The sequence below is a fragment of the Poecilia latipinna genome, unplaced genomic scaffold (assembly GCF_001443285.1).
Source record: "Poecilia latipinna isolate Pla-1442-1.1 unplaced genomic scaffold, P_latipinna-1.0 Scaffold1477, whole genome shotgun sequence".
Classification (NCBI taxonomy): domain Eukaryota; kingdom Metazoa; phylum Chordata; class Actinopteri; order Cyprinodontiformes; family Poeciliidae; genus Poecilia; species Poecilia latipinna.
In genome coordinates, this window is record NW_015114093.1 from 150,436 (window position 1) to 162,132 (window position 11,697).

Consider the following 11,697-nt stretch of genomic DNA (forward strand, 5'->3'; position numbering starts at 1 on the left):
AATGTTCTTCTTTAATCCAGATTATCGCCTTTGCTTTGGAAGGCAAACATTCCAGATCCACACGTCGACCTAAGTCTTCAAATTACCAGAAGCTGGAACAACATGTAAGTTGTAGCAACAATGACTTACGACAAACCATCTTACTGCACAAACTCAATCTTAAGGAGAAAATCTTTGCCTTTATATTTAGAAAAATCTTTCTACAAAATGTGAGATTGTATATTTTTATGTCTCATTTTTTAAGAATCAATTGACATAATGAGAGATTGAAAAAACAACAATAAAGAACAGTTGAGTTATGCTGTAGCTTTAACCTGAGAGGGGAGTAAAAAGAGAGTCTGAAAGAAGTATTGATATGTCGGCTTTTAGCGCCTCAACAGTCACAAGACAACAGAATAAATGTCCTTACTGCGTCCAAAATCGAGCTGTTGCCACTTACACTTACTGAACTAACTGGATCTCTGCAGGTGTACAGTTCAGACCTCATTCCTCTCGGCTTCGTTAACAGAGAATTTGTAGCACAAACAACTGATTTGAATGGGCTCTCTGTCGTGGCCCAGGGAGCTGGTTAGGTGGGTGGTTCCAGTCTTTGGGCCGCACTGGGGCAGGATTAACGACATGACAAGGGAAGCCTGGATAATATACTAACATGAATATAAAGAACCGCTTCATCAGGAGCCAGAAGCAGGCATACAGGGAACAGCAGCTTATCAAAATTGTTGCAAATGGTATTTTGAAACTATCATTTAAACAATGTTAATTTAAGGTGAGGATTTTAGAGAAATAATTTACAGGAGTAATACTGGAATAAATATCTGTGTACATAAGCTGCCTCCATGCACTACTGTCCTTCCCAATATCACTAAAATACAAAAAATATGAAACATTTATTATGAAGTAATGACAAACCTCCGTCTGGACATTGGGGTGACAGAATCCAAACCAGTTCTTCTGCTTGACCTTTAGTGGAAAAGCCAAACATCTGACCATGGTGAGGCAAAACCGTCTTGATGTCCTCTAATTTCCAGTCTGAAGCCCTCGCTAAACTTGAGAGGAGACATCAAGAGCGACCGATCGACCAATCAGAAATGGACTTGGATTAGCTCTGTCTGGTTTTAGTCAGCCAATGCAAAAACTGAATGCTGTTGTAGTGCAGTGAAAATGTATTTTCAGTTTTTTAGATTTTTTTTGCTATCACATTTAAAGTCTTCATGTCTTTCAACACATTTTAAGATCAGACAAGGATAAACCAGAGTGAATACAAAAACCCCCAGCATTCAAATAATTTTATTTATTAAACTAAAGAAACTATTCAAACTGACCAGCAGTGTTTTATTTCTTTTATTTTTAATTATTTCAGATGAGAAGGTTTTTGAGCATGAACAGTTTATTTAAAATCTTGGCAGAGAATCTCAGTCGCATTTTAATCCAGACTTTAACTAGGCCGCTCCAAAGCCGTCATTTAGTTTTCTTCTTTAGTTGATTCTTTAATTTGAAATTCATAGGTAGACTTCAAAATTCATGCTTATGTCATCTGGGTCCTGAAGCAATAAAACACCCCCACACCATCACACTACCACCACCATGTTTAAACACTGCTATGATGATCTTTTTCACCACCTGCGTGGATGAGAGGCTCATCAAATCCAATCAAATTTTGGTGACTTTGAACTATTTTTCTTTCAGATGTGATCCAAAGCTGCCCAGAGGAGATGAGAAAACGGCTTTCGTAGATGGCGAGTGGATACAAATCATGGATCTGCACTAAGTAAAACGACCTGTTAAATCGACATTCTTCTATTCTCGACTTCTAAATGTTGCATGACTATGCAGACGACACTGATGCCTTATTGGGACAGGGAGGGAGTTAGAGGGGGCTGAGATGGAGTGGGAAGTAAAACAAAAAAGGAAGTTATGTTAAATAGATTTGCAGTATTTTGCACTGCTTTTGCAATCTGGCCTGTCGAAGGTCCTCACTCAGGATGTAGAAGTAGCAAATCAGATGTCTGCACTTCCGTCTTAGTTTATGGTTCTGGTCAGATTTCCACATGCACCCGAGTAAGTCGTCAATGTCGTGTTTCTGTTTAAATGCCTTTATTTGTGCTGTTTCCTTAAACAATCTGTTTTGGAACCACTGTTGAAATCTTGTCAGTCCAGTTATCGTATGCTTGGCCAGTGGTGACTTTTTGCTGTTTTGTTTTGTGTTTTTGTCTCAACTTATACCACTTGATGGGTTGGATCTGTTGTCCACAATATATTGTTTCTACCTTAAATTGCATTTTGTAGGGTGGGATTTGACTGCACCTTCTTTGTTTTGGTTCTTTCAGGAAAAAGATTGCTCTGTACATATGACCACTAAAATAAGAAGTTTGTTCTTTCCCCTTGAATGGATTTGTTTTTGTATTTAAAAAAAAAATGCCATACCTGTGCCAAATTATTCAAGGAATTATTGTGATTTATTGTGCTGCTGTCTTTTTTTTTTGTCTCATACTTTCAGTAAGCTTTTTTTTTTCTAGAAGTTTTGGTGAAAGAGAGAATAATGTGCTGCTTCCTGGAAGCCATGTTTGTAGTATGCCAAACAGTAAATTTTTTTTTGGTTCTCTGAGTTAAGTGTCACAATTATAGATAATTTCAGGAGGAATTTTATGGACATTCTACTGTTTTACTTCATATCAAATATGAACAGCTGACTGCTTATATATTAAAATAAAAGCTATTTGGTAACTTTCTTCTGTCACTTTTTTCCCCCTCTTAGAATACTTTAAAAAGTACATCTCTAATTTAATCCTTGTTTCCTTAAACAAGGATTAAGCCCAAAAAAGTCATGGGGTAAAAGGGCAAAAAAAAACAGTGCAAAATTACATTATCATTCCAGGACGGGGGGAAAAAATGCTTCTAAATATCTCTGGTTAAAGTAGATTTGCACAGGATGACTCTCAACTGATTGGGGAAAACAAGACATTTTATTATAAAATTTAATTTTCATCCACATATCTGGTTTTGTCTGCTCTGGTTTTAACCTGTCTGTCACTAGAGACAGACAGGTTAGACAGGGGTGTCAAAGTCCAGTCCTCAAGGGCCTCTGTCCTGCAACTTTTAGATGTGCCTCTACTGCACCACACCTGTAAAGAATAATTAGGTCATTAGCAAGGCTCAGGAGAACCGATCTACACAGGGAGGAGGTAATTAAGCCATTTCATTCCACTGTTTTTTACCTGTGGCACATCTAAACACTGCAGGACAGCGGCCCTTGAGGACTGGAGTTTGACACCCCTGTCATTGTGAATGACAACCTGTGAATGACAGGTTAAAAAGTGCCCTCAACTACTACAAGATTGCATGCTAGTCTTGCTTTATTTTAGCAGACACAGTACCTTGCAGCAGTTTTTCCCACATCCTGAATTTCCCCATGTTTTCTCAAATTTACAAGTATTTCATTGATATGTTATGAGGTACACCAATATAAAGTAACTTTTTAAGAGTTCACAGCTGGCAACTGTAGCGTTCATTTGAAGCTGATCCCACTGAGTTGATGCTTTTTTTTTTATGTACCTTTTGCTCTGACCGCAGTTTTCCGGTCCTCCCACAGATCATATATCTAGATTCTGACTGAAAGTTCTGACGCAAGATTATGCTTCGGTCTGAAGCTTCCTGTTTTTTTGAGGTTGTTCTGCTCAAAGGTGAACCTCAGCAAGTCTTTTGCAGTCTGACACTGGTGTCCAAACTCCACAGAGGTCAGCATGTAAGGGTGGGCATTTATCCTATTGTTTATCATTTATACTGTGACCTAAAAAAAAAGCAGCAATAAATAGTTATTAGTAAGATAGTAAGAGCAGTGAAATGTTCCACACCACAGCTTAAATTTTTAAATATTTCAGTACCCCTGAACGGTCATCTTGATGGACCTAATGCACAAGTATGCAAATAGTGTAACATTCGGCATGGATTTCAGCATCTGTAATTTTATAACTAGTTTCTGATCTAATCCTAACCTAATAACTGTCATCATTGACAACTGGACATTTTGAGCATTTATTCAATATCCTATAAACATTTTCAAGTGGCCACCTGTCTATTGTCTTCGGCTTAACCAAGATTGGTTAGCAGGTCCTGGAAGGAAACCCAGGCACTCTCCAGCACATTCTGGGGTTTCCCAGGTGGGATTGGTGAATTTTGTCAGACCAGACTGACTCATTTTGATGAGGAGGAGCTGCCCTGGTTGATGGAGCTCATCACCCTCCCACCACTAGCTTAGACCTTATGGCAAAAGCTCACATAAGCCTCTTATATCTGACCGGATCTGGTTCTTTCTCTCAGGATCTCACGACAAACACAGAATTTGTTCAATAAGTTAAGAAAAATATTAAAATATAGGACACACACAAACAAGTATTTATTTAGATTGTATTAAACAGTTTCTAAAACTCTCTCAGTGCCAGTAGGTCTGTCTTTTTAACCCAAAGGTGACTCATGTTTACGTCACTGCTCATCAGCGCCACAGTTTATCCCCCCAGTGAGTGTCTCTTCACAGAAGGACCATGTTCCGGGTCTCCTCTTCGTAAATGTCAGGTATCTCTCCTAAAGAAGAAGGCACCATCCTGACTGAACTGCTCCCACGCAGCTCCGCCTCATACTGGATGAGCTGCCTCCAGAACCCGGGGTTCGGCCTGACGATAGGCCGACAGCTCTTCAGCAGCCGGTGGGCCTCCAGCAGGCTGGCCCCGCGGTGCTTCATGAGATAGGCCAAGCAGAGGGCGGCGGAGCGGCTCACCCCGGCGTTGCAGTGCACCAGTGTGCAGCCGTGGCCCTCTGCTGTGCTCTGTATCTTATCCGCCACCTGGTCAAAGTGGTCCCTGAGCGGGGACTGCGGGGAGTCAGGCACCGGGATGTGGATGTACTCCACTCCGGGAGGAGGAGCAGCATCGTTCTTGGTTTCTGTGGCGTTTATGATGCAGGTTATCCCATTTCCAGTCACCTGGGAGCAGTCCTTAGCTGCTCTGCTACTACTCAGGAAAAGGTGCTCGGTGACCCGGCACAAGCCAGAGAGACTTGCGGTGCCAGGCTGATGCATAAACGATGAGAAAGAAAACAGCCGTCGAGTTTCTTTTAAAATGCGCCAACACAGAGCGCAGGCCTGTATGGTAACCGAGACGGATCAAATCTGAAGCAGCTCACGTTTCTATGTCGCCCCCTAGTGGATGACAATTTTTAAAACCTGAAGCTAAAATATGTCTGGTAAAAAATAAAGAAACGTTCTGGATTTATAAATTCTCTATTAAAAAATTACATTCCGATTCAAAGGGGCATTGATTCCACTATCACATTTTGGTTATGTCCAAAACTGTCGAGATTCTGTAAAACTATCTTTGGGATTTCTCTGAAATAAGTGGACACATTATAAATAACTGAAGTCACACAGTGAGGATTATGTAAATATGATTACCCTCTCTTATGGACAGGAGACTCATTCTGCAGCTGGAATTTCTCCTCTGAATCAGAGGTTTTGGTGATATCTATCTGCTACCTGACAACCATTATCTCCTTGCTAGAAACCACAACAGCTGTAAAAGAGAGACTGACTCATTGCATTAAATCTGCTGTTTGCAAATATAAGCTGTGGCTTAACATGTCAGCTGTCAGATGTCTCAAATATATTGACGTCACTTCTGCTTCTAATATTAATGTCTGTTCATAGAAGGAAGCCAAGAATAACTTTTTTTGAATTATGTTCACATCTTCTACTATTGTAATTCTGAAATAGAAAATAACAATAAAAATCAGTATGGGAATAGGCCCACATATAGTGATATTCAAGAAATTTTAGTATTATTGAAAAGTTCTTTTTTTTTTTAGTAACTCGATTCACTGAATGATGTACATGGAATCACGCGGAACATAACATAACATACACTGATGAATTCATGCGTTTATTTCTGTTAATCATGAAATGATGACTTTAGGCAAACAGCTGATGAAAGCCCAATATTTAGGATTAGAATATTACATCAAGAAAAAAAACAACAACAAAACAATAATGCAGAAATGTGAGCTTAAGGAAAATGTGTTTCTGGTCAGTGTATGATCTCTAACACACACTGTCTGTGTGTTGTTCTGTGGCAACTCTGCAAGAATAACATGGATGGATCAGAATCTTTCATTAGACCCAGATATTACTTGTTTAGAAATCTAGCTCACTCTTTTTAACTCTGGCAGCCTTCAAGTAAGAAAATCACTTTAAACCATTGTTTGGGTTAAATCTCAACCATGTGGAATTAAACCTATAACCCAAACTTGTGCTAAATTACCCCAGGAACTGATTGATCCATATTGAACTCAGGACAAGATCAGAAAAAAAAATAACCCACATTAGGTTGTCCTATATTTATTAATTAATTAATTAAATAAATAAATAAATAAATAAATAAATAAATAAATAAATAAATAAATAAATAAATAAATAAAATCGCAAATCTTTGCTAAAAGATTAATTTCATTGTTTGGCATATGATTAAAAGACGTAAAATAGCCCGGCAGCACATGTTATAAAAATGACAGTGCAGCAATCGTGTGTTGATTTGAGGTGGCTGCGGTGCATTAGCTGGCGCCTGCAGGCAATCCTCGGTTGCCCAGGAAACACAGATGGTGGATAAAGGGGTTGCATACAAAAGACCATAAACCTGTAGCAGCAGCTGGAGACCGAGAGCCGCTCATTCTCTCAGGACTGCGCAGTCCCGCTCATTCAAAGGAGCCTCTGTTCTCATTAATACCTTCGCTTCAACATCTTTGTCCAAAGCTTCCTGCTCCACTTTGTCCTGCTTCCCCCCCCTCCCGCGAACTGAACTGCGGTCTCCCCCGTCAGTGCGCAGCTGCTGCTGGCACTCCCACATCTGCTTGTTTCAGCTCGGCGGCCATGAAGAGGACGCCGAGCCTCGGCTCACGGTGAAAGGCTGGAGACTCGGTCCGAGCAGCGACCTCCTTTATGCGGCGAAGGCAGATAAACTGCGCCAACACAGCGGGTATGCTCATGTTGAACAGCTTTCTCCCAGAATGGAGGGATAAGCGGAAGAAAAGGAAGAAGCCATGATCTCTTCGCACCCTTTTTATGCTGCGGGACAGGTGGAACCTGAAGATCTATGGTATGGGAAAAATATTATTAATTTTGCAATACAAACGTTTTTTTTTCATTTTTAGCTTTTTATTTCCACTTATCAAATTACTCCAAGTATTACATGGGGTTTTCTGAATAACATCTCTGGTACTCTCTTGACGTAAAAGGCCCGCAGGTCTTGAGAAAAAAAAAAAAAAGCATTCTCAAATTCGTGGGCAGTTTTTGTAAAAATAAAAATATATGTAATAAATGTTTACAATGAATAAAATAGAAAAAAAAACATGGCCTTTCATCGTTGGGAACAGAGCCGGCCTAAGGCAGAAGCAAGCTCTGCTGGCAGGGTCTCCAGGCCAGCAGGGGGCCCTCAAGAGAGGTTTCCTTCTGAGACAGAAAACATGTCTCAAAACTTTGCTGTAGCATTTATCAAGCATTTCCCTGCTTTTAAATGTGCTCCTAATCTGTGTTAATGTTCAGGCAAATCATGCAAACAAAGATATACATAGTGTTGATAGTAATATTCAGCCATAATGTAACATGATTAGTTCAGTCCTGTCCTATTTCAGCCTCTCCGTGTCTGTAGTTAAATTTAAATAAATATGTCAGGGATTAGTGGGTAACTACCAGAGGTAGTTTTTGATAATAATGATGTGGCTCCTCACTTCTGCTGCTCCGCATAAAAAAAAAATAAAATAAATAAATAAATACCTGTCAGTTTAGCACAAAACCAGTCCTCTATTACTCATTTGCAGGGTTGACTGAACACCCCTCGTGTTTCACACTTTGTAAGCACTGTAAGTAATAGTGAGACTTTATTGAACTTTTATGGTTTTCTGTTTTATACAGTCTATCTTATAAGATAGACTCCGCATCTGATCATTTCTAGTTTAAAGTCTGAAACTCTTACAACAGTTTAAAGCTGAAATGGGTTATATCACTTTATATATTCGTTAAATTATTCAGGATTCAAAAACACTTCATTTTATTTGTGAAAACAGAAAAAGACCTTCAGTGTTTTTTTTTTCCAAAGGAAAGTGTAAAGGGCAACGCACACCGGCAGCTCTTTGCAGTGGTGCGGTGCCCGGCAATCATTCAGGAGAGTTTTGACTTCAGAACAGAACATAAAATAATTCAACCACATTCCAGCTTCTGCATCTGCTTGTCTTTTGCATAGCTTTGGTAGTTCATGTGGTTGCACTGCAGCAACCTTTCTGTTGGAAAAAGGTTAGATCTATCGATCTATCTATCTATCTATCTATCTATCTATCTATCTATCTATCTATCTATCTATCTATCTATCTATTTATCTATCTATCTATCTATCTATCTATCGCTAAGCTAATGTTTGTAAGTTGCTTAAAAGATGCTGAATTATTGTACATTGATTGCTGAGTCAGTGAAACTGTGAGAACTTGATCAATGTGATAATTGTGCACAAACAATTAAACTTCTTCCCCAACTCTACCCAGTCTGTACTGAAAAGCTGTTCATCAGATTTTAATGCCAAATTAAACTAATACGCCAGAGAAGTTAACACGTCTCTACAGTTTGTTTATTTTATATTTCAAATGCATAATGTCCACCTCTGGTCTGAACACTAAGGGCTGTAACACAGTTGTTAATCGTAGCGCTCTGATCTGAGATGGCACAGAACAGGAAGCAGAGAGGGATAAAGAACGACCAAAACTGATTGAGAATAATGTGTTTGCTGTTTCAGCTGACCAGCGTTGTACGGGCTGGACTCGTCCCCAGAGCTGCTGACATGGCACCAAACAGGACTCTGGGAGGACCCAACGACGGGGCAGGTTATGTGTTATCTTTGTTAAAATTGCTGGAGCAGATTAATCTTCACAGATCAGTTTCTGGCCATTTGGTTATCAGTGTTATGTTTTCGCCCGCGCATAATGAAAAGCTCTGACGGCCGGCGAAAGAATAGGAGCCAGGTCCCCTTTGGGGATCTTGCTAGGACAGTTGGGTTGCGTCCCACTTTTCTGCTGCTTTGTGTTGTGTGTCCCTTCTCCAGTTGCACTGATGAAAAAGCAGATTTGGCCTCAACCAGATCCCATTGTGCCCCAGCTGGCGTTCCTCCACCTCCTTTGCTGCGCTGCCTTATAGAACGGTACTGAATCTGCCACCTTCAGGGTGACAGACCCTTTACTTCCCTCATATCCATTTCACACTCTTACCCTATGGCTCTTTACTTTATGTCCAGATTCATTTTAACCACTCAGCTTAATTCTTTATTAACTCGGTGTCCCTCTAGAGACAGATTTCATTGTATTTGTGTTTAGCTCCTGCATTAGTGGAAACATGAGCTGCAACATGAGATTAGCAATGTGTTAAGTCACTGACATGTTTCTGTTGATGTGCCTCTACTCTGTGTAGGATTACAGTATAGAGATAAACCAACATGAAAGCATAGATCAAATCTGATTAACATAATCTGCTTTTCAGATTTATTTATTCAACATTATGTAGGATCATCCCAGAAAACATTTCTTTTTTCTTTTTTTTTTTTTTCTTTATGTGTCTCCTACACAGGCACCGAAACATTACTCAGTTCAGAAAGCATAACCCCTACATCCTAGTGATTTTACAGAGTGATGTGTTTCCATTCATTATTTCTGTCCACTTGAATGTTCACGGCTAACAAAAACTTCAATTTGCAGGCGGTATGTCTGGCAGTGTGGGCAAGTGCCAAGTCCTTTTTCAAAATAAAATCACCTTATAAACACATTGGAACATTGGTTTATGCATTTTCATCTTTAAATTAAGACTTTGGACCACTGAGCAACAGTTCAGTCCTTTTTCTTCTTAGCGCAGGTAGACATTTCTGACATTTTCTCTGGTTCGGGGGGTGGCTTAACGCAATGAGTGTAAAGGCTGTAACCCAGTGGTGTCCAAAGTCGGTCCTCGAGGGCCGACATCCTGCATGTTTTAGTTCTCTCCCTGGTTTAAAGCACCTGGATCAAATAATGGCTCATTAGAAGGCCAAAGAAGAACATTGACCTGCTGAAAAGGTTGTTACTACCAGCAGGGAGAGAACTAAATCATGCAGGATGCCGGCCCTCGAGGACCCACTTTGGACACCCCTGCTGTAACCCATGTCCCGGGTACCACACTTTTTCCTTCCACTCAACTTTCCAGAACTCTGTGAACAGTGAGTTTCTTTGGCAACTCGTTGTTTTGTTGCCCACCCTCCTTAATCATAAGAGCTTATTTATAATACAATTAGTTTTATGGCATTGGCATCTAAATTAACATGGATAAATTGTTAAAAATACCACTCTGACTGTTCGTAATCTGTATGAGTTTTACTGTTTGAACTGAATTACCCCAAATCAACTTTTCAATGAGTTTCTAACTGACAAAGATTCCCCCAGGAGGTCTGAAAAGTTGCAGGTGAATCTTCATTCGCTGTGTTTGGTCTGCTTCTCTTGCAGTGGCGGAGACGTGTGCCGTGATGCGTCCTCGAAGGAAAACCTTCAGCACTAGTGTGTCTCTCAACCGAGGGACGACTTCTGCTTCTGTTCGTCAGCCAAAAGAAATGAGCTATCGCTTTGCCGCCATTGTCCGTTTAATCACGTGTGGCTGCTGGAAGGGACTTCATTCAGAGCCGTCTGCTGCTCTGTTACAGCTATTTTATAGCTTAATTCAGTCCTTCTCCTGTTTCTATTTCTGTTGACTAGATGCATAGAAACCTGTACTGTAAATCAACTCCACCTGAGTTACATTTTTTTTTTTTTTTTTTTGCAATTGATCGTTTCTCCCAAGCGTTCACCTGTTTATGTAATGTTACCGTCTGTGTCTGTTTGTGAAAACTGGCCTGCAGTGTTTCCAGATCCAAATCTATGAGGGGTTTATATTTGAGGCTTGTACGAACAAAAATATTATGTGCTGGTGTGTGAAAATGACGGATGTTCTCACCTTCTGATAATGTGTAAATCACACATTTGTGCTTGTTGAGAAACCTCCCGAGCTCAACGCGAAACCAGCTATTTTTACTGTACTATTCTGCAGTTAAACTGTAGGGTGTGTGTGTGTGTGGGATGAATGCGTGTGTGTGTGTGTGTGGGAGAGTGCATGTGTTTCTCTGCATGCGCTCCATCTGTGTTAGTGGCAGTACCTGTGCACGTGTGTCTCATCAGTCCGATAAGACGTGTCTGTAATGGGCCTGAAATTGCCGCTACAATCCTTTTTAGCCACTGGATGTGCCAGATAAGGGATAAAACATTGTTTACTGATGATTCTTAGCATTTGTTACAGCCCCATTTAAAAAAACAAACAAAAACAAAACAAAAAAAACAAACAGTGCTACTTGTGATTTAGATCACAAGGATGTCATTGGAAATTAGTGTGGTGCAGTTTTCCGAATGACGCCTGCTGGCAAAAGTCAAGACGGTTTCAGTGCCAGCAGCCTCGTCGTTTAACACTTAAGCAAATTACAGCAAATGCTAATAATGATGCGTAAATAGCCTTTTACCCACGTCTGGATCGCACTAACAGTATCTGACTAATATCTAACAGTACTAACGTCTGCTAACAGTCGAAGGAGTACTAACCCGTGTTGAGAATGCACACGGCTTGGCACT

The 11,697-nt window shown here is 40.2% G+C and overlaps 1 protein-coding gene and 2 long non-coding RNA genes across 3 annotated transcripts; 2 read left to right on the top strand and 1 right to left on the bottom strand.

Annotated features, from left to right (window-relative positions):
• The first annotated feature begins 6 nt into the window (after positions 1 to 6).
• Positions 7 to 1,769, top strand: LOC106962963 (uncharacterized). Its single transcript, XR_001428088.1, has 2 exons — positions 7 to 104; positions 1,687 to 1,769. It is a non-coding gene; the product is annotated as an uncharacterized LOC106962963 (long non-coding RNA).
• Positions 1,770 to 4,363: 2,594 nt separating this feature from the next.
• LOC106962960 (dual specificity protein phosphatase 14) lies at positions 4,364 to 5,568 on the bottom strand. Its single transcript, XM_015057644.1, has one exon. It carries the CDS (start codon positions 5,069 to 5,071, stop codon positions 4,526 to 4,528), a length of 546 nt encoding a protein of 181 aa, XP_014913130.1. The 5' UTR covers positions 5,072 to 5,568; the 3' UTR covers positions 4,364 to 4,525.
• Positions 5,569 to 6,626: 1,058 nt separating this feature from the next.
• On the top strand, positions 6,627 to 11,414 carry LOC106962961 (uncharacterized). Its single transcript, XR_001428087.1, has 3 exons — positions 6,627 to 7,136; positions 8,823 to 9,224; positions 10,549 to 11,414. It is a non-coding gene; the product is annotated as an uncharacterized LOC106962961 (long non-coding RNA).
• The last annotated feature ends 283 nt before the right edge of the window (positions 11,415 to 11,697 follow it).

Bases quoted from the DNA above. Each gene is read 5' to 3' on its own strand.
- LOC106962960 (XM_015057644.1), bottom strand. From the start codon at position 5,071: ATGCATCAGCCTGGCACCGCAAGTCTCTCTGGCTTGTGCCGGGTCACC.